Source organism: Silurus meridionalis, chromosome 4 (assembly GCF_014805685.1).
Source record: "Silurus meridionalis isolate SWU-2019-XX chromosome 4, ASM1480568v1, whole genome shotgun sequence".
NCBI lineage: Eukaryota > Metazoa > Chordata > Actinopteri > Siluriformes > Siluridae > Silurus > Silurus meridionalis.
The window spans coordinates 26,993,428-27,016,582 of NC_060887.1; the positions used below are offsets into that span (position 1 = coordinate 26,993,428).

General features: G+C 34.9%; 2 protein-coding genes across 3 annotated transcripts; one reads left to right on the forward strand and one right to left on the reverse strand.

Annotated features, from left to right (window-relative positions):
• Positions 1 to 3,100: 3,100 nt before the first annotated feature.
• dek (DEK proto-oncogene) lies at positions 3,101 to 12,240 on the reverse strand. Of its 2 annotated transcripts, none has more exons than XM_046847501.1 (11): positions 12,148 to 12,240; positions 11,299 to 11,428; positions 10,392 to 10,603; positions 10,207 to 10,301; positions 9,975 to 10,095; positions 9,555 to 9,827; positions 8,421 to 8,567; positions 8,121 to 8,232; positions 6,638 to 6,789; positions 4,671 to 4,739; positions 3,101 to 4,461 (listed from the first exon to the last, which is right to left on the reverse strand). In XM_046847501.1, exons 2-11 carry the CDS (start codon positions 11,414 to 11,416, stop codon positions 4,450 to 4,452), a joined length of 1,311 nt encoding a protein of 436 aa, XP_046703457.1. In that variant the 5' UTR covers positions 11,417 to 11,428; positions 12,148 to 12,240; the 3' UTR covers positions 3,101 to 4,449. The 2 variants fall into 2 exon arrangements, with proteins under 2 accessions (XP_046703457.1, XP_046703456.1); XM_046847500.1 differs by having other exon boundaries at positions 12,038 to 12,191.
• A 2,864-nt stretch (positions 12,241 to 15,104) lies between these two features.
• Positions 15,105 to 22,514, forward strand: kcnv1 (potassium voltage-gated channel modifier subfamily V member 1). Its single transcript, XM_046847499.1, has 3 exons — positions 15,105 to 15,374; positions 16,300 to 17,249; positions 20,783 to 22,514. Exons 2-3 carry the CDS (start codon positions 16,310 to 16,312, stop codon positions 21,298 to 21,300), a joined length of 1,458 nt encoding a protein of 485 aa, XP_046703455.1. The 5' UTR covers positions 15,105 to 15,374; positions 16,300 to 16,309; the 3' UTR covers positions 21,301 to 22,514.
• The last annotated feature ends 641 nt before the right edge of the window (positions 22,515 to 23,155 follow it).

Sequence of the window (23,155 nt, forward strand, 5' to 3'; positions counted from 1 at the left end):
GAGTTAGAGTAAAGATACAGTAGGTGAAATATTCCCCTAGTAAAAGTACAAGTGCTCCCTTTAAACTTACACTTAAGTAAAAACACAAAAGTATTTACCTTCAAATGTACTTAATTATCCAAGTATTATTTATTATGGCTATAATGTTATAAATTCTGCCACGAAAAATCAACTCAGTTTACGTGAAAAGACTCAGCACACAAATCTATCAATAGAACGATATTAATGAGTCAAACACTGATTGATATAGAATAAAAAAAAACATGGAAGCCTGTTTCCGCCACTGAATAATAAAAAAAAAAGAACTGTGAGATAAAGTCAGAATTGCGAGAAAAAACTTACAAATTAGAACCAAAGGACACCATGAGATGCGATTATTACAGAATGCGGGAGATACCTTTTTATTGTAAACAGAGTCTATGTAGGCCATTTTCCCGACGACAAGGAACGGCCATATTAACTCTTTGGCATGATAATAAAAAGTATGTTATCATAGATATGTAAACCTATTATGTGCTTTCCGGATAGTGTCGCAAATTATGCATACGTGCTGTAGATACGTAGAGTTGTTAGTAATCAGGGACTAACACAAGTCAAAATAGCTGTATGCTTATCAGTGCTAAACAATTTCCATGCAAGTGTCTGTCTAATGATAAGGTGACTCTGGAATCTGCAACAAAACTGTCATGAAAGCATTTTAACAATTTATAACCATTGTATTTTCTGTACATTCTGCTAATGCTTGAACTGTATGGTTTAAAAGGCCACACTTATTTTTAAAAGCATGAGAAAACTTTAACTTGGTTACGAAAAAGTGGTTAAACTGAGTCAAGTCTTATGGGGTTCCCAGTTGTTGTGTAATTCATATATTTTTCACTAAAATATTCTTGGGGACCCCCTAAGTCTATTTTTTACTTGTCATTGGGGGGGAGGGGTGCCCTAATGCCTTATGGGTGTCCAAGACCCCCCACCCTCAATTTGAACACTGGTTACCAAACCCTTTCCCCACTCCTGTCATGAATGTTTTACACTACTTGTAGGTTTTCATTCTAACCAAGCAATGGTCACACAGAACTCTACCTGTTTAATCATTTTTTTATTTTCAATGACTATCAGGTGTGGCTCTTGTTGTGAAAGAGATTGGACACCCCTGACTTAAGCCAACTGATGGTCCAAAGTCATTCTGATTTATAGCCAAGTTTTTTAAGACTTCTGCATGTGTGAGACAAACTGCATATTCATCTTTAATCCTACCATATTTTCTAACTTGGTACTTGGACATAATTATTCAGAAAATATTGCCACTCAGATATGATACATTATGCCATACCATATAGTTTAACTAGGTTTTGCAGTTTAAGCTTTTTTGTTCCATATAAACTAATACACATTTAAATACACACTTAGTAACTTTTTCATTATTAGTCAAGAGTCAAGTCAAGAAGCTTTTTTATTGTCATTTCAACCATATATATCTGATGCAGTACATAGTGAAATGAAACAACATTCACAACAGTCACAGAAACAGAAAAAAAACAAAAAAAAACAGGGCCAAGAACTAGTAGAAAGATCCTCACCATATAAAGTGCATGTGTGCAACTGGTGCAAACAGTGCAGGACAATACACAATACACAAAACACAAAATAGCTCCGCCAGTAAACCTGTCCTAACGAAATAAAATAAGGTGCACAGTAGCAGAAAAATGTAAACAATATTGTGCAATTAAACATATAGCAGCAACAGAGATAAAGTGAATAGATGTGCAAAAACGGCATGTAAAAATGTTTGTGGTAATGATTAGTGTGAGTGGTACTGAATGGTTGGTGTGTGCAGTGCATGATGTGTGTTGAGTCCGGTTTGTGCAGATCAGTCACACGAAGTGAGTATGAGTGTGTGTTGAGTCCGGTAAAATTGTGCAGATCAGTCACACAGTTGTGTGTAAGTGTGTGTGAGAGTTCAGTTCAGTTTTTAAGAGTTCAGTTCAGTTCTAGAGATTCCCACTGCTGAATGTAGATACACCACTTATATTTTTATTACTTTTATTATTAGCTTATTATTAGTTGCTTTTTCAACAAAAGTGTTTTTCCCCATTTATGGACAATGCATTTCTTGTAGCCGGATCACATCAAACTGAGAGTTACAAGTATAAACTTGTACAGAATGTATTTGCATGCTGTAGGATCACAAATTTGCCTTTACTGGAACTGAGAGGCCAAAACATGTTCCAGCAGGACAATACCCTGTACTTCAAAAAGTCTATAATCACATGTTCTTCAAAATGCCATCCATGCTGCCTATTAAAGCACAAATAATAGCACAAAGCCATTCCTTTTTTTTTTTTTTTACAAGCACATTGGTGTGGTTTGTTTGTGTGTATTTGTGAAAGCGAAGGCCCAGTTGTTTGTTTAATTTGTGCATTAAAAGTGCAGTTATGTATGAGCTGTACTTGCTGAATTTGTTCACTCTCTCACCATATTAATATGAATTTAAAGCAACACATTTAATAGTTTTCAAATTTACAGGAGTACACAAGTTTAAAAATAACAAATGAAAGAATGTTTACAAATAATGTGCACAGAAGCTGCACAATTATGGCATTTAAAATCTAGATCAGGTTGTCCCAAAACAGATCAGACACAAGATTCGCAAATGATTGCATGCAATTTCAATTGACGTCACACAATGTCCCAACTTTTTATTAAATTGGATTCGTGCATATTAAATGCACAAAAGATATACCAATTACCAGCTGTGTCAAGGCATGTTATTTATTAGTACCTTTGTTTCTCAAGGTGTAGTTTGTTCCACTGAAGATGTGCTTGTTATGGCTGCAAGGTGTTTTGTTACAGATACTACCATTTCTAGTTTTGAAAACACAATACAGGATCAATAATCATATTCAAGTACAAGCTGCATCACTGTGTGTGTGAATGGGAGGAAAAGAATGAACTGGTTGAGAGAATCAGGAACCAATCACATTAAAGAACACTCGCACCTTACTTTCAAAACTGATCTATAGACCCACCTTTGTAACAATAAGCGTCTTAAATAATTTTGTATGTCCTCTAAAGGGGTTTAAAATAAAAAAGGAAAATCAGGTTAATAAAAAAACGTTTTATTTCCGTGACTTAGTTGTGACATTTCTTTACATACACAGAGTAAAGAAGTGCATAACTTCAGAAAATCAATTCAAAAAATAGAATAAAAAGAAGTCATTTGGAATTATTATATCATGGCAGCAAGTTGTGAAAGTATTTGCTACTGAAAATGTATGCTGTTAAATATAAAACCAGTTTATTAAAAAAAGAGAGAAGATATTTACACACTAGCATGCCATCTCTAATGTGTATTCTTAGTGGAGCAGTTACTTGCCTGCTCATATCAGAAAGTCAGACAAAAATTGTAAACATTATCTGCAGAAAATTCTTAATATCATCGATCTATATTCAAAACAAACCAAGAAAATAAGACATAAATCAAACAAACATATGCATTGTTGCTCTTACATTCTATATATATATATATATATATATATATATATATATATATATATATATATATATATATATATATATATATTAAAAAAAAGGTGTATTAACGGAAGTCCAGGAAGTCAAATTTCCACATACCTTTAACGAACAGCTAAGCCAAATCACATGCTTAAATAATCATAAACTTTCCTCAAGCCATGTTAATATCAGCCACATCTTTTCCAAACAAAAGACTAAAGTATATCACACATTGTAAAGAAAAGCTACAACGGTAGCCGTTTCGAATCACAAATTATTTAGGGAGTAATAAATATATATACCACATTGCCGGGAAAGGTTCTTGTTGTTAAACGTGATTATTTCCACATGCGGTTTGCTTGATCTTAAATTGATGATCATAAGCTTCTAATAAGCTGTTAATTCTATAATAAGTTTAAATTTGCACACCAAATATGCTGAACTGCCAATTGTAGCCAGGGGAAATTCAATTTGTCTTCCTGCACCACTTCTTTACTAATAAAAGTAATAAATATCAAAACAGAAAACTAAACAATGAGAAACAGACCACATTTTAAACAAAAAAAAAAACAGCACACCTGTACACTGATCAAACACACATTTAGCAATCAAACATTTTAAGATTAGATGCATCTCGAAGAGGGAAAATAAATTTACATCGAAAATTAGGAAAACATTTGTGTGTGTGTGTCTGTGTGTGTGTGTGTGTGTGTGTGGGGAAACATTATGTACTATATAAATGTAGATGTACTATACAAAATCATCCATGTTTTCTCAAATATAAAGCTATACAAAAAGAATGCACAAACGTTTGATAAATCTGCAAAAAAAAATATAAAAAGAAAAATAATGAACAACTGTATTTATGAAAATAGGATGACTATACAATCTTCTGCAACTCTGCACACTGTTCTTCAAAAATAGATTGGCTTCCTCCTGTTAGGATATTAACTGAAGAAAAAGGGAAAGTAAACACCTTGAAACATTAAAATATTTGTAAATAATGTAATGTATATTTAAATAATCTAATATAAAATATATGAGAACCTTTAACATAAGATCCTATACTATGATTATTATACAAAGCCATTTTTATACACATAAAAACATAAGTAAAAGAAGATGGCCATGGTGTAAAAATGTAACTTGTATTTACTCACACTGGTCACTGTCTGCTTGATGAAATCTTTCCTGGCTGTCAGGTCAAAGTCGGGATAAAGGTCATAAACCTAAAAGAAAACATAATAGTAAAAATAAAAAATAAAAAAAATTCATCATTCTCAGAAGTCAATGATACCCTTTTATCACAAATCACTCCTGCCCCTCTTCTCTACCCACTCCACCCGGCCTGCACTCTTTTCTTCACTTCTCTAACACACTCTCCATTACTTTGCACTGTTGACCGCAGGTACCTGAACTACTCCACCTTCTCCACCTCTTCTCCCTGCAACTGCACCACTCCACTGCCCTCCCTCTCATTCACACACATGTACTCTGTCTTACTCCTACTGACTTTCATTCCCCTTCTCTCCAGCACGTACCTCCACCTCTCCAGGCTCTTCTCAACCTGCTCCCTACTCTCACCACAAATCACAATATCATCCGCAAACTTCATAGTCCAGGGAGACTCCTGTCTGACCTCGTCCGTCAACCTGTCCATCACCACTGCAATCAGGAAAGGACTCAGAGCCGATCCTTGATGCAGTCCAACCTCTACCTTAAACCAGTCTGACGCCTACCAAATAATAATAATACATGGTTTATAATTATTGTATATTATATTATTCTTTTTTAATAATTAATAAGTTAATGTTTAAGTTTAACAACTTAACTGCGCATTTTTAGCTGTTCAAAATGTACCATAAATTAGTAGTTTTCAAGTTTTTAATACTCTAATCTACATGGGCATTGACAAATATAGATGTTTTATGCAAATGTATGTTTATAATTAGTGAAACCAGACTCAACATCGAGAATGAAGACAAAATAGAACTGTACATGTTTTAAAGTAATGAGGGTGTTTTTAATTATGTAAATCATCAGGACACCAAACTGAACATTTGCCATGTTTCTACATGGACGGATATGTTCATCATAGCAGATTTCGATGCTTGATTTGAGACTTGGTGAATCAGTAAAACAAATAACTATACAAAATAAAAATAAAAAAATTTCGGTGGAGTTTATTTTGTGTTTTTTTTTTATCTGAGTAAAGAAAATACATCGTGAATAAATGTGTGTTATGGTGAAGGTTTTAATTTCGCCTCTTTTATATTTATTTATTTATTTTTAAATAAATTGGGTCAAACAAATGCATGCTGCATTAATCTCGTTAATTAAAATTAGTGCTGTTGAAATGAATTTGTGTCAACACGTTATTAATATGTTAATTTTGACAGCCCTAATTTATATAATTCTCATGGCTGTTGCAAGGTTGCGATGGAATGGAATATAAAAAAAAAAAAAAAACCAAAGAAAAAAAAAAGCATGCCAAGCACATCACACACAAAACACCTGCCAAAACGGACACCCAAGCTGGAAGAGAGGACCTGTGTGTGTTTACAAAGAAATGGGCAAAGAATATTTGTAACTAAAGTTAGATTTTGGTTTTAAAAAATGTGTGGAGACTTTTGATAGTCCTGTAGATTACCGAGCAGCAATTCAAAAAGAATCAAACGAGTCAGTAAGGAACCTGAAAAAGTATCTGGAAACTGCAACCTAATGTGTTGTTTGTTCTGTTTTTTTAATAGTCTTTCAAACATTTATGAATGAAACAGATTTCTAGTACTGACCTCGATGTGACTAACAACCAGAGTCTAGACTAGACATCAAGTCAACAAACTTAGTTGTGACTGCATTGCATTTTAAATCTTAAGTCAAGTTCTTTTGAAGCCCCATTACTTCATTGTCAAATTTCGCATTGCTATGGCACTGAATGCCACTGGAAATGGTGTGAAATCTGTTTGAGAATATTGGCATTAAAAAACTTTCTGCAATGTCAGCTTCATTCTCATACAAATCCAAAAGTACAGCATCAACTACAAAATCAGCACCAAAATAGTTAAGCCTTTAAATATTTCATATAAAAATACTGAATGTGTTTCAGGGTGGAGTTTTAAAACATCACCTGTTGGCAAATCTGCTTCATCGTCACTACCTCCAGGTTTGCATCTTTCAGGAGGTCTTTGACAGCTGATTTCAACTGTTCATCGCTTGGTGGCCTTTTAATCATCTTGATTAGAGGTTCATCATCATCATCATCTGAGCTTTCAATCACCACTGAAACAACAGGAAATAAAAGACTTAAAGTCAACCTTCTAATTTAGATGATCTTAAGCCTTTACATCTCATAGATCACAATTTAGGGTTTTTTTTAAGATAAAATTATTATTATTATTATTATTTAATGGCCCACAATTACATTGACTAGCAGTATGATTGTGATTTAGCCCTCAGACAGTTAGTATGAATGTCTATGACAAAAGAAGAATGCATTGAAATCCTTCTCATGGCTTTTGCAAGGTTGTGATGAACTAAAAAAAAAAAATGGCAAACATATCACACACAAAACACCTGCCAAAATTTAGGCCAAAGCTGGAAGAGAGGACCTGCGTGTGTTTACAAAGAACTGGCTATAAATGATCGGAGGACATCTGGAACTAAAGTTAGATCTTGCTCGTGGATGTAATGTAGAGGTACACTGTATTTGTAATCTGTATGTGACCAAAAAAACCCCCGAGTAATTTTCATCCTTATAATTATAATTATTATTATTATTATGACGATGACACTGTGGAAAGCATGTAAACATGACCTGATAAAAATGATTAGCAATTAAGATTGCCTTAAACTGAAATAAGAACATGACCACTAGATCACTTCATATATTTTTATCTGTTAAGAATTTTATATGTGGTCATATTGATGTCAGGTTTTGCTTTTGAGTTGCTTTGTGAAACAGTAGGGTCTGAAATTACTGACTTACTTAGATTTAGCTCCTCCCACACCATGAGGCGCATTGGGTGGCAAGGTTTCTCCAACGTATTGACATCTACAATTAACTTCATTTTAAACAGAACATCATTTAATATAAAAGAAACCTATATATGCTTTTTTGAAAAGCACAAACTAATCAGTCCCCTGTTTGCTATAATAATTTCCACTCTTCTGGGAAGGCTTCAAAGGCTGTGGAGACACTACTGTCCTTCCACTCCAATCTTGCGAAACAATGTCTTCATGGCCATTGTTTTCTCCACAGGGGCACTAATGCTGAAACAAGTTTGGGGCTCTTCGTTCCAGTAAGGAAGTGAATGCCACTGCATACAAAAATATCAGTTGTGTGTTCTCCCTTTGTGGCAACAGTTACAGGAAATAAAACAAGAGAGTTTGATGCTGAGGTGTACACAAACCTTTGTGCATACATTTGGGTGCTTTTAGGATCATCTTAATTGGACTAAAGTAATCCAAAGATGTGAAATTCACATATTCTGTGTTTCTTAAAAATAAAATGTTTTAATTTCCAGAGTTCTGACTGCTACTGTAGACCGGAAAGGGTAAATGGTAATACCTCATAAAAATTATGTACGCTGGGAAAACTCTGACCAACTTACATTTGATCTTGCTTGCAGCATTTTTCTTCCTGCTGCTACTGCTGTCTGCTTTCTTTGTTTTAGGATCAGGCTTGGCCTTCACTTCCTTTTGAGTAGCTGGTTTCTTTTTAACCTTTAAATACATGAAATAAAGTCATCCATGACCAGACAGACTCAGTTTAAGCGATTTATTTACAAGTAAAAAAAAAATAATAATAATTTTTATAATAATAATATGATCTATGACAATGCGTGTCACTCCTTAAGCTGTGCATCCATATCTGATTCATTTGCACTTTAAATAAATTTACCGCATCTAACCTTTTTTGGAGGTGTGTCTTCAGCCGACTCATCATCATCATCATCATCATCATCATCAGACATAGTCTGGTCAGATTCACTGTCCTGTTTCGGTTCCTTCTTGCTGGTGGGTTTCTTTTTACTACTGGGTTTCTTTGACTTTGATTTCTGCATTAAGGCATATAAATCAACAAGATAAAAAAGATTAATTTTGATGATTAACTGGCAACAAAACAAAATTAAACACATGTACATCTCATTCATTAACAGTGCATCAGCCTTATGTTTATTCTGAAAGTATATGATTTGAAGTAGGAAGTATCAACCAACTTTCACAGAAAAGCTGTCAAACGTAATTTGTGTTCCTGATGTGAGATTTTGTATGAATAGTTTAAGTAACCTTCTTGAGAATTATTTCACAGATTACAGTGGTCCCCAGAATTTGTGGGGGTTACGTTCTATGACCCCCCCCACCAGTCCAATATTGGATTCACCCCCGCAGCCCCTAAGATACCATAGTGAATTCATCTAGACGCGGGGTCACCAACGCAAGGAGCCCGCATGAGTAGCCCGCAGGCCTTTTCTAAAAATAGCTTTGTTAAATCATTGTTGATAATTATTATGAGAATCATCAGTGTCTTCACATAGATGAATATCATTAATTATTAATAATAACATATAATAAAAGGTAAATTGAGCAAATTTGTTATTTCAGATCAAACTGAAAACTGTGTGTATCAAACTGGTAGCCCTTCACATTAATCGGTACCCAAGAAGTAGCTCTCAGTTTCAAAAAGGTTGGTGACCCCTGGTCTAGACATTGTCATTTTAATACAATAATGTGTTTTAAAAGAAATTATAAAATTTGTTAGTGAATACAGAGTTTAAAATGTTATTCCTAACGTTCCTGAACATTCGGTCCTGCTGCGGATTTCCGTGAATTTTAAGAACCCGAATTTTCCGAGCCACAAGTTTCGAACCGCAGATTATCGGGGGTGGACTGTAGTGTAGTGTAGGAGTGACACTCTTTGTTTTGTTACTTAAGCTTCTTGAAAAACATAACAAAAAAAAATTATAATAAAAAAAGTATTCTGATTTTAAATTAATAAATGAAAAATTATGTCAATTATGACAAAAATTATTAATTTTACCCACCACTTCATCAATGTCATCTTCTGGACTTTCATCTGAGTCAATGTCCTCCTCTTCAGAATTACTTTTATCACCATGTTTTTGGCTGTCTGACTTCTTGCCATCCTCGTTTTTACTTTTATCATCATCTTCATCGCTGCTGGAATCAGTAACTATTGCTTTAGACTTTAAACTTTCGAATTGCTGCTGCTGCTGCTTGCTCTTTGACGAAATTTTCTTCTCTTGTTTAGCATCTTTTATAGTTTTCTTCTTTTTTTTCTTTTTCAAAATAACTGGCTAATCAGGAAAAAACAACTCTATTAAAGAAAAGCATCCTTAAAGCCCATTTGAATGCTCATTATAACACACACACACACACACACACACACACACACACACACACACACACACACACAAAAACGAATTTCAACATGCTTGAATTACCTTGCCTGAATTTGTGGGTTTTATAATAAACTGCATGATCCGATCAACTAGAACACTCTGAGTTCCACTTATTTCAAGATCAAGAATTTGACAAATAGTCCTGAGCTGTATTTTAGGGAGCCTGCACAACAGACAAATAACAGCCATATAATCATGCTATAAACTTGTCCAAATAATATATCACAGTAAAGATATACATGTGTTAATACAAAACAAAAACGTGATTCCCTACTTTTGTAGTTTTTCCTTCTTTTTGTTGTAAGAGTCACTCTCAATTTCAAATGAAAATCCGTTAAATAAGCGAAGGTTTTTCCTTAATGAAGAGACCTGTTAAAATTTTTTGAAACAATGTTCACTATTACTTTTTTTATAATTATATAATGGAATTAGTAAACAGTTAATGAGATTAATGCTTACTGCTCCTGGTCGATCATATAGAATCTTGTGGAGAGGTTTCAGCTGTGGGGCCTTGAGCTTTCCGATGGCGTGGTTGACACGAGCGATGTCTCCTAATTTGTATCCGTGGCCTATACTCTCAATTTTCAGCTTTTCTTTTGGTTTGCCCATCTGCATATTAAGTCTCTGGACTGTCTTCTTCTCTCGTTTTCCTTCAATGATCTCCCCTGGATCTGAAAGCAAGAAAAGCAGAAAATGTTTCAAAAAGGCAAAGCAGGTAAACCATCAGATGGACAAACTGTGGAAGAGGGATATTCAACAGGCTACTAAAATGTCAGATCTCGCACTCTGATCAAATCTGTTTACTAACATACAGCAAAAATTAAACAAAAAAAAACAAACAAACAAAAAAAAACCTTTCAACAAGAGACCGAAGACCTTCTGCAGTGCTGTCAGCAGCCAAAAGAGAGATGAGCATTAGATGATAAAAATGCCTTGTTTTTTTTTGTCACCGCAGCTGAATTGCTACTCAAATAACTTATTTTATTTTGTAACAAAAAAAAAACACTGATTTAAAAATGTTGAATATTTTGTATAATTTAAGAATCCAATTATCCTAAAAAATATGCGGGGAAAACAATTATTAGAGGTTCGCACAGAATACAGGCATTCAGTTAAGGGTTACTGCTGTACTTTTGTATTGGTATGTTTTGCAAAAGATGCAAAAAATGAAAATCCATTAAAGCACTTAACTAATTGAAGCAACTTTTGATTCCATGAGATTTTAAAATGAAAAGACGTTCACATTTATAATCATTTTTATATACTGATAACTCAAGAATAACAGCGCAAAGAAAAATTGTAGTTAAATAGCCATGGTTCAATTTCTTTATTATTATAGACAAATGATTAATGCAGCATGACATACATATCCTGCTCTTGGGCTTGTGTGGTCCTGATTCATCTTGCTCCTCTTTATTAGATGTGTCATCGATGGCTTCTATTGGAGGAGCTGTCTCCATCTCAACCTCCATGGTGTCAGTCATCTCCAGAGAGTCCTGGGTGGTGAATTCAATACTGGATTATTAAAGCACACATCTGGAGCACATATTTATTACACAAACTCATAGATCCGGGAGATCATTACTTTAAACAACACGATTTTCTATTAATGAATAAGGAGTGAGAAAGAAACTGACAACTGCATCAGTTCAGTGTATTTCAGCATCAATAACACAAAACGGTTTATAATGGGTAGAAGATTCTTAAAAAAAACTTCTGCATACAACAAAAGGGATGTAAAATAAATGAGTATAAGAGCTTTGCTTCCTAACCAGGTAATACCGAGCACAAAATGACTCTACATCACTGTTGCTAGCTTTAGCCATCAGTCACCGAGTTCAAATAAATTTGGCGCGAGGAAGCGCGCAGCTTCTCCTACTCGGTCCATAACAAGAAAACAAAAACATTTACTCAAGTTATTACAACAGGTACTAATAAACACGAAACAGAGTTACACTACTTATAAACATTTACTATTAGACTAGATTTATGTTGCTGCGTTCACGGATATAAGATCTACAAGCATTTAGCATGGCTAACTAGCTAGGTGGCTAACTAACTAACTGTCCCGCCCACAAGCCCAACCAAAACAAATGCTTATTTACCCAACAGCCTGGAAATAGGTCTCACCAAAACCTCCCACACTGCTAAACTGTGAAGTGGTATTTAAATTGTATATTGGGTGCAGGCGAATGTGTGTTATTAAAGCGCTCACAGTTTAAAAGCGGACAGTCTGCAGGAGCCAAATCTCTCCAACTAAACTGAGAGCCTCGGAAACATGGCGTTTGAAAAGAGTGGGCGTGTGATCACGTGACCCGGCTACCCCGGGACTGGTGACTAACACGGAGGCTGGATTCCAAACCTCCACGCTTACTACAAGTGTGCACTAGATAGTGAGCGAACAAGAAGTTTATACACTCGGTAGTCCTACATTTAGGATTGGTCCATGTTAAAGAGTCAGAGGAAATGGGTGTAAATAACAATAAAAAAATAAAGAAATAAAGAAATCACTGTTATTTTAAAAATAGATTAACATAAAAATTACTTACTTAATAAAAATAATATTTTATAATAATTAGCAATAGATAGATAGATAGATAGATAGATAGATAGATAGATAGATAGATAGATAGATAATTACTTTTTTTATTGATATAATTATTAAATATAGATCATTAATTAAAATAGTAAATAGAAATATAAAATTAAGATTTTAATCAATATACAATTATGAATTAATAAAAATAATATATTATATATCTTGTAAAAAAAAATTATTTAAAGAAATTAAAGGTGCAGTAGACATTTTCTATTTGTCACTAGCAATAAAAGAATGAGAAAAAATATGTAGAATTATGCAGAAATATGTATATATAGTTCAGGCCAATATGTGACAACAAAACATCCAGAACATTTCCTCCAAATGGTTCGTATGCTGTATGGATTGGAGTCTTTCTCTCATAAACTATAAGAAGGTAAACAACAAAAAAAATGCATGCTTTGTATTAAAGAGTTGAAAAACATTTAAATGCTATCTTATTCAATTCCAATTTTTTTTTCTTTATTAAATACTACCTAATGCACCTTAAATTAAAGCGTAGACTCCTGCTCTTATCTGGCATGCACATACCTGCCATTCTGCTCTTGTAGATGCTTTTTGTCTCATTAAAAAAGTGATATGAGTTATTATATGTGTTTTATATCAACACCAGCTCCTGTTCTAGTGCCTGGTGTTCCCCTTATGCCTGAAAAAAGGTTATGAACACATCTGGTGATATTAACATCTATAAAGCGCACAAAATGACACTTTCCATTTACTGTGAAGTCAAAATTGCAGCACAGGCTCTTTTGCTGAGTTGTGTAGTAAATATACTGTAGCTTGTAGCTTTACATATTGATTCTCAAAACCCACCAACTACAAAATGTGTTCCTTGTAAGAAACAGTAGATGGAGCCAAAAAACTATACAGTTTCTCCAAAGTGCTTCTCATAAATGACATCACCAATGTTTGCCACCAAAATTAATATCATTGATGTTTGTTATGCTGTAGCAGGGGACAGATTAGTACACTGTGGGCACTGAGGCATGGGCACAATGAATCACCCCTCACATGTAGGCAAATCATGTCATTAGACAAGTAAAAAAAATAATGAATTTAATTATATGCAAACAGAATGTGCAATTTCACATGGACTGAAGTGCAGGTTTAAGTATGCATAGTCTGCACCGTTTTCTCACAATTAAGATAGAGTTTTTCAGTCAGATTGTTTTGGGTAGCTAATAAGAGTGAATATATGAGGCTTTGAATTTGCCCCATTACTCCTTAGACCTCTGTAATCATCCTCTCTAGCAGTTATGCTACAAACTTTCCATTTATTAATAATGGATTTAATGCTTTGTAGGTGTTCATTTTACAATTGGATGTTTTATAATCAAATATTGATACTTTTCCAAAACATTGTTTTGGATTTTTGTACCACTTCTGTCTTCATTATGCTGTTTGTTAGGTAGAAGAATTCTGGGGCCTTCCACAAGCAGAGGTATTTATATTGACCTCATGTGACACTTCAGCTGCTCACAGGCTTACCCCATTTTATTAATTATACAAATGATGTCAGCAATCATTCGAATTTGTGCTCATTTAGCCACTCAAAAACAAGTATTCAGGTACTGATTTTCAGCAAGATGACTTGATGCAAATTGGTGGTTCAGTTCATCCAAAATGTGTTTAGTGGTGTTAAGTTCTTTCTCTCTAATATTGGCAAAACATGTCTTTGTGGATCTCAGTTTGTGCACAATGGCACTGAAATGCTGAAACATGTGTGGGCCTCTTATTTCGGGTGAAAGGAGTACTTGCAATATACTGTAAACAACTGTATGTTTACTATGGGTGATATAGTCAGGTGTCCACATACATTTGGTAATTTATGGGTTTCAGAGTCATGAGGGTGAGTATTTAATTTGTAAATTACCATATTAATTACACCCTCTAAAGTTTTATGGGTGTTACATGAATCTGAGATCACTAGAGAACACATGGAAAATGCTTTGGTTTTGTATACAACAGTTTACTTTCAAATCATATTACTGAGAACAACCCTGTAGTGAACAGTGGAATCTTTGACATATTGATCTTCTGTGTCAACATTGCAGTATTCAATGCACTCCACAATTTTAGTGCCTTCTTATTCATTTTAGATAAAAATCTATTCAAATAGTCTGAACACAAGCTTCAATTGAACGGATTATGCATGAGGACCATCTGACCTTTTGCACACTGCATGATCAATATCACAATATTCCTTACATTTAAATGGGGACCTGGAAAAAATGTAGAATATTACTTTTAATTAACACGTTTATATATCTCAAAAACTATTTATTTGACATATTTTAAATTAAAAAAAAAAACAGATTTTAGATGTGATGAGAGACTTTTGAACCCCACTGTAATCTCTGTTGTAATAGGAAAATAAGGGTAAATGCTTGGATGCATGAATGTTTGTGAGAATAAAATGATCACACGTAAATACAAGGCATTAAAATGGCAATGCAGGAGTGAAATGTTCATGCACTAAATCCCAAACGCTGGCACGCACCAAGCACAGTTTATCAACATTCGTTCCGTTCGTTTTCGTGAATCGGTTCATCTGATACACACTCAGGAGTCGTTTACAGCGCGCGGCTCGTGCACGAGTCGCCCATCACGAGCTCTCCAAACCTTTCAATTGCGCGTAGACGCGAACGCGCGCGGCGCACTTCTGGCGGTTTGGCGCACGTTTACAGGGCGGACTGATTGCACAGATCAGCGCTATACGCCTGCAACTTTGCACTGGAATATCAGGAGCCAACATCTTCTCGACTAGCTCTTACAGGGAACTGCAAAGAGGAGCATGAACTGTGAACTTCCTACCTTTAATCAAGACATCGACTTCTGTTCAAGTAAGATGTGTGGTACTCTAATTACTTTGATTATTTGCTGCTTTGGTATTACTAAAACAATAATCCTCTGGAATGAATTTAATCTCTCCTGGAACCATAGTCTTTACTTAATACTGGGTGTTTTCTTTACCCAAAGCATGTTCCTAATTTGGAAAAAAAAAATCTGTTTTAATTAGAAAAACCTGTACCCCTTTTAAGCCTATATTAAAAATCCCATATTAATCAAGCTGGACTCAATCCATCAGATGATAGATTGATTGTTTTCTGAACTGCACAACAATGATTATCCAGCATTGACCATGTTAAGATCCTGATATATGTTTAATGGTGTGGACAGTGGTATGGGAAACCACCTTACTACTACTACTATTGTTTTAATTTGCACCCAAATGCTGACAAAATACATTGTTTTAACGTGCAGCAGCACATCTGTGTGTTCTCTATGGCATTGGACATCTTCCCTTCACTTTAATGAGATCTGATTAAAAATGCAAGTCTCAAAATTACTATCATGACAATATTATAGAGAGGAAGTTACCCGAGAAAATTAATGATTACAAGAATAGTAGCATTAAAGACATTCATTAAGAAGGACAGCTAAAATATTTAAATCTCGTTGAGCAGCTTTGAAAAAGTAGGGCACTGCCAAGGGCTTCTACCCTCCCTCTGTGTGGTGGAGGAAAATGTTTAGGGGATGGACTCATTCAGTAAATTCTGCAGCATTCTAGCCTACATCGGAAAATATATCTACTGTACATACAGAAAATATTAGATATGCATATATAAAATCAAACTAGAATTCAAAGGTCATTAGGTTAATGATTGGCAACATGAAAAAATATCCAGAGATTTAATTTGTAAACAATGCATATAATTATTTAATGGTTTTCTATTTTATTATTATTATTATTATTTTTTTGCAAAGGCTTTTCACTATGATTAGTGATGCATCAAGTGCAGCAGAGTTCAATGGTGACAGTGGCTCAGTGTTGTCTCAGGATTCAAGTGTATTCTTCAGCGAACCTCCTCCAACAACTGACAATCCGCTTGACTTCTTTATTATTAATGTTGGAGGAAGCCGTTACATTCTCTCTCAAGAGCTGCTGGCCTCTCATCCAGAGACACGCCTGGGCAAACTGGCACTCTCCACTCGAGATTCAGCTTTAGACCTGTGTGATGATGCAGACTTTCTGGAAAATGAATACTTTTTTGACCGCAATTCTCAAACCTTCCAGTACATCATGAACTTCTACAAAACCGGCCATTTGCATGTTAGAGAGGAACTATGTGTGTTCTCATTCCTGCAAGAAATTGAATATTGGGGTATTGATGAGCTCCGCATAGACCACTGTTGCAGAGACAGGTACTACCGAAAGAAGGAGATGAAGGAATCCATAGATATTGGAAAGGATGTCGAAATGAGTGGTGTGGAGGATGATTTCAGTGGCGTACTCTGTGAGGACATTCGGCGGCGTCTCTGGGACCTGATGGAGAAGCCTGATTCATCCAAGGCAGCAAAAACATATGGGACATTGTCTATGTTCTTTTTGATCATGTCCATCTTGAACATGGCTCTGATCTCTCTGGACTTTACTATCCTTGGAGCGCCTGTTTTGGATATTCTTGAGTACATCTGCATTGTGTGGTTCACAGGGGAGCTGGTTCTCAGGTTTATTTGTGTGAAGGACAAATGTAAATTCAGCAGGAGGGTGGTGAACATCATCGACCTGCTGGCCATCCTGCCTTTCTATATTACGCTGGCAGTGGAGAATCTGCATGGCGGATCAACAGAATTGGAGAACGTGGGAAGGGTAGTGCAGGTCCTGCGACTGATGAGGTCTCTTAGAATGCTGAAACTTGGACGCCATTCCACAGGTATCTTTAAATTCAAACTCACATACACATTCATACAGGGTATGACATATAGTGAAATGTCTTTTTAAGACTGCCTAACTTGTAAACATTAAAGAAATACAATACAAGTTAAAAAAAATAAGTAATAAGCTAACATAAAAATAAATAGAATAAGTATAAAAGTATATTAAAATATAATCTGAGTACAAGTATGAATAATATATATATATATATATATATATATACACACTAGCAAAAAAAAGGATATAGATGTATATACACACATGAATTAATAGAAGGAATGGATGGATGGATATGTATGACAGAAGTACAGATTCTCAGTGACTCAGGGTGATTTAAGTGTCATTAAAGTGTCCGTTTGCTTGTGTAATAAAAAATACATAAATAAATAAAAAATAAGAGGTAATATCATGCTTGAAGTATGATTTGGGGACAAGTTTCAGAGGAAATGTGTGTATAAATATATATATATATATATATATATATATATATATATATATATATATATATATATATATATATATATATAAAATATAAATGAGATATATGATATATACAAAAGACCATAAGCCTTTTGAATGTAAGGAAAAAGGTCAGAATGTAAAAAAAACAAAAAAAAGCCAAAATCAATCTAATCTGAAAGTATTTGTTATAATATATCTATAGACATGTTTTTGAAAATAGTTCCCAAGTATGAGCTTCTGAGAGCTTGATTATTTTAGATTTATTAATTGTTGGTAAAGACGATGCTCAATAAAAAACCATAACTGTCACATATAAGCATATGAGTCATTCTGTCATTCTAAATGGCCTAAATCCACCATTCAACTAGCAATTTATAATAACACTATTAAACTGAATTAAATTCAAATGGAAACTGTTCGGAAAAAGTGCACTTCTTACTAGGGTTTAGGTATCTCTCTAGTTATGCTTTCATTAAGATGATACCATCATTCATTATCTTTTATTTTCCAAGCTATTTTGGGAGAAAAATGAGATAGAGAAAGTTCAGATGTATTCATTTATTCATTTTGGGACACTCTTAAAGAGATTGGGCAGAGGAGGGTGAAAGCAGAAAAGTTTCAGACCACATTATGACTGGCTTTGATCTTGTGAATATCATGTGAGAGGGTCCTGAGCGGGTCCTGAATAATTAAAGAAAATGATATTTCAGAGCAGACAGAAGTGGGTACAGCAGGGTACTAGTGCATATAGCCTAAAGTCCTAAAAGAAAGTAAAGAAACTAGGTACAACTTGAGAATATATGCTACCATGACGAATTGTAAAAAGGTACAACATTGTTTTAGATATTTTTTGAATAAATCATTTCCATTGAGTATCAATTAAACTGCATTTATTTAATTTGATTTTATTTATCATAGGGTTTTGTGCAGTTTACCTATGATATCCATCATCCAACAATTCTGACCCTGTGAATTAAAAACACATAAAATAATTACAGCCTCAGATCAATGTTAATGAGCAGGCACTGTAAAATCAGTAGTGAATACAGAATGATGGAATCAGCAGCCGACATTATTTCCATTGTATTTTAATATTGAGTGAGGTTATATACACTCTACTCTATATATACACTTTACTCACACATAATGGGTTTGCCTTTTACTGTGGTTAATCTGGTTATGAAAAATCAGGGTTATATGGCAGCCAATAAAGGTAGCCTCATATATATGTGAACATCTGTAAACAAGCTTTATTCATTTACAGCCATAGAGTTTAAGGTGTGAGGAAATGAAAGAACTCAAGGCACATAATGGCACACTTCAGTGAGGGGGACAAACAGGCACATAAAGATTACTACTAATTAAACCAGCTGATGTGGCACCTGATTTGGAAACTGGCAAAATGAATTCATGAAACATAATTGCTAAAAAGAATAGTTAAATGTCCTTTAGAGTTTTAGAGTGCCTTGGAATCTAAATACATAGAGCCATGTCGGACACTTAAGTCTACAAACTATGCCATTATTCTTGAGTATAAATGTTCCATTATTGTCTTCACCAATCAATTGCCTTTAAACATAAAAAAGTCAAGCAAAGAAGATACAGACTGATGAAGGAAAACCTTTTTGTCAATATATTGTTACATAAAATCAATCGACAATCTAAAATGATAAATATGAAATATGACTATGATTGTATTTGAAGATGGCTGCTGAAAATAACAGTTAATAAAAGTCTGGTATATTGCGATAATATTGCTACTTGAAGTGTCCAACTGTCATTTATTTTATTAACAACTGCATTTGGTTTCCTTTAATATTACAGCTTTTGCTCTCATTATGTACATGTTCATAGTGCTCCAGCACTTGCCAATATTGTGTATTTTATTTTTAAGTCAAGTACAGGCAGCTAATTGTGTGCACAGTTAAATGCAGCTACAAAATATTCAATCAACCTCATTTTTTAATCATTGAATTTACCAAAAAAATGACACTGTCCTTATTCAGATGATGTGCTTTTCTGTAAACATGGTGTGATGTGATGATGTAAAGATGATGTGCTTTCTTTTTCTTCTTCTTCTTCTTCTTTCGGCTTCTCCCATTAGGGGTCGCCACTGCGGATCATTCATCTCCATACCCCCCTGTCCTCTACATCTGCCTCTTTTAAACCAACGACATGCATGTCTTCCTTTACCACATCCACAAACCTCCTTTTTGGTCTTCCTCTTTTCCTCCTTCCTGGTGGCTCCATCCTCAGCATTCTCCTACCGATATACCCCATGTCCCTCCTCTGCACATGTCCAAACCATCTCAATCTAACCTCTCTCACTTTGTCCCCAAAAACGTCCTACATGCGCTGTCCCTCTAATAAATTCATTTATAATCTTGTCCATCCTTTTCATTCTCAACGAAAACCTCAAAATTATCAGCTCTGCTACCTCCAGCTCCACCTCCTGTTTTTTACTCAATGCCACTGTCTCTAAACCATACAACATCGCAGGTCTCACCACAGTCCTATAAACTTTCCCTTTAACTCTCACAGATACTCTTCTATCACAAATCACTCCTGCACATATTTCCACCCACTCCACCCGGCCTGCACTCTTTTCTTCACTTCTCTAACACACTCTCCATTACTTTGCACTGTTGACCTCAGGTACCTGAACTCCTCCACCTTCTCCACCTCTTCTCCCTGCAACTGCACCACTCCACTGCCCTCCCTCTCATTCACACACATGTACTCTGTCTTACTCCTACTGACTTTCATTGCCCTTCTCTCCAGTGCAAAATAAATAAATTAATTAATTAATTAATACATAAATTAATTAATGCTTTAGTTTATAATTACATCTGAGGTACGATAAAGTTGTGCACGCTTTAGTAAAAACACAGTTTTTGTGTAAGTCAATTCTATATACAGTCAATAGATTGTTCTATACAGCAGCATCTGAACATAATCTCCATTTTTATCAGTCTAATTTCTAATTGTATGAATTAAATAATTTTTAATGCATAAAGTGTTTTAGGGGTTTTGAAAACATTTGACCTGTGTATAACTTTTGCTGATCAGGTCTGAAGTCTTTGGGCATGACGATTGCTCAGTGCTATGAAGAGGTAGGCCTGCTGATGCTGTTCCTTTCCGTTGGCATTTCTATCTTCGCCATGGTGGAGTACGCCATTGAGCATGACATGCCTGAGACTTCATTCACCAACGTGCCTTGTGCCTGGTGGTGGGCCACCACTTCCATGACCACCGTGGGCTATGGGGATATCCGCCCAGACACGGCCTTTGGCAAGGTCATGGCGTTCATCTGCATTCTCTCAGGCATTCTTGTTCTCGCTCTACCCATTGCCATTATCAACGACCGCTTCTCAGTCTGTTACTTCACGCTAAAGATGAAAGAGGTAGCGCTACGGCACAGTGAGGCACTGAAGCGTCTGAAGCGCGACTCAACCTCAGATGGGATGCAGCCAGCAGTAGGGCTAAACCTGCGTGATGCCTATGCCCGCAGTGTTCTAGAACTGCTGCGGCTGTACAGCAGAGGGAGAATGAGCACACGCAGCAGTGCAGGAGAAGATGTCTGGTGATTGAAGGACACAGTAAAATCTTACTAAAGTGAAATCGTTCATCTCTGTAGAATGTTTATTTTGAATGTACTTACTAACGTATGCTTTTATGTAATAAATCTAATGCCTTCTGCTTGCAGGTATGGCATAGATTTGTCTTCAGCGCATTCAATATTGAGCAAGGATTTACCTTTTCATTTTATTTCTTATTCCATTTTTACAGCTAACATTCTGTTTGATTTAATATAGTCATCCATGATATTCTGCATTGTGAACCTAAAGAGAGAGGCTGAGCAGTAAAAATATAAAAAAGGCACAACAAATGTTCGAAATTAAGCTTTAAAAAATGGTTTTCTGTTACAGGAAGAATTTTTTTTATATTTGGCCATTTAAGCTTTTCTGAAAGTCAGAAGTGAGACAAATTAGTGACAGTTTGGATTTTAAAACACAGTAGAACAGTAGACTTTTATTTTACAATCCTGTCTGACTTATGACAATTCATAATTTAATTGAAAATAAAAAAAATATTATAATTATAAAATGCATTTTTTTATTAGCTGTTTTAAATGAAAAATAAAACTTGTGAGGCCCACTGTATCTGCCACAGAGTTTCAGTGACTTTGAGCTCTGCAATGCAATGCAGCTGCTTAGACACAAGTAAAAACATGCTTTAATCACATACAGTAAGAAATAAAAAATGCTAGAACAAGGCACAATTTGGGTTCATTTTTAATTTAGTGAGACTGCCGTAGAAGTATTGTATTGTCAAATAAAATAACGCTAAGATTTAAAATTAATTAAGTCTCTATACTTCTGATACGCCAACTAAACTTTTTTTTAAATTTCATTAGATTTTCCACAATATCATCTAGTCATCATGCAAAAAATATATATAACACTCATAATATTAAACAACAAATAGTGTGTTGGTATTTTTGTTTCTTGTATCTTACTGTTTGCTTTGTAATTGTCCTGCTTCACTTCATATGATACAATCCAGATATTACTATTACTACTATTGATGAAAGGATGGTGTTTGAACAGGCGGCCTGCCCAGGTTCAGGTATAAATAGAATGCATTTGAATGTGTTTGATGTACAGGGATGAGGGTTTATTTATTCCTCTAGATGACCAACTTCTCCTTCAGGCTGCAATATAATCAGATGACACTGGCTGTCTGGATTTGTACATGTGTATGTTTGAAAAATGAATAAAAAAAATGAGACAAACAGGAAGATAGGGAACAAGAGAATGCCTAAGGGGGACCTAACTTCCTTCAATCTGTTGTTTAAAAGGATTTTCTCTTTGACAGAATATTAGTGGTTTGCACATACGGAACAGATGTGACCTGTCAGACTGTAATCTATGGCTTTGTTTTTTCCTTTGAGAAATTAAACAGACTAGGACATTGGATCCTTCCTGTCAGTGTAAAGAATAACAATTTGAAGTTGATGCCATAAATCAGAAGCGCCATTTGTTTTTACAAAATAGCACTAAGAAAAAGAACTGTAAACAATTGAATCTAAATGGTGGGGATCATGGTGGTATGTCAGACTTTAGTGGTCAAACTTTATTGGTAGAGCACGGATTGCAGGGCTACAAATTTTCCTGTTTTGCAAAGGCTTTAGCACACAAACTTAAATCACTGACAGACATATTCAGGCTAGCAGCTGTGATGACTGTACAGTGAATAATGTCAGAAAAAACCCAACTGTGTACTTACTTGTATTTTATTTTAAATATTTTCATTGTATATGAACACAACAGCCATGGCCCAATGGTATACAAACCATTATGGTGACAAGTAGGTAAAATACTAATATATTAAAGTATGTTCAAACACAAATGTTTTTCCCTTCTTCGTTTTGAGAATGAA

Excerpts from the sequence above, each read along its gene's own strand:
- dek (XM_046847501.1), bottom strand. The coding sequence starts at position 11,416 with ATGACTGACACCATGGAGGTTGAGATGGAGACAGCTCCTCCAATAGAA. Across the intron at positions 8,568-9,554 it reads AAGATGACATTGATGAAGTG|AAATCAAAGTCAAAGAAACC; the intron begins GTGGGTAAAATT and ends GCCTTAATGCAG. Across the intron at positions 6,790-8,120 it reads TGCTGCAAGCAAGATCAAAT|TGGTGATTGAAAGCTCAGAT; the intron begins GTAAGTTGGTCA and ends CTGTTGTTTCAG.
- kcnv1 (XM_046847499.1), top strand. The coding sequence starts at position 16,310 with ATGATTAGTGATGCATCAAGTGCAGCAGAGTTCAATGGTGACAGTGGC. Across the intron at positions 17,250-20,782 it reads ACTTGGACGCCATTCCACAG|GTCTGAAGTCTTTGGGCATG; the intron begins GTATCTTTAAAT and ends TTTGCTGATCAG.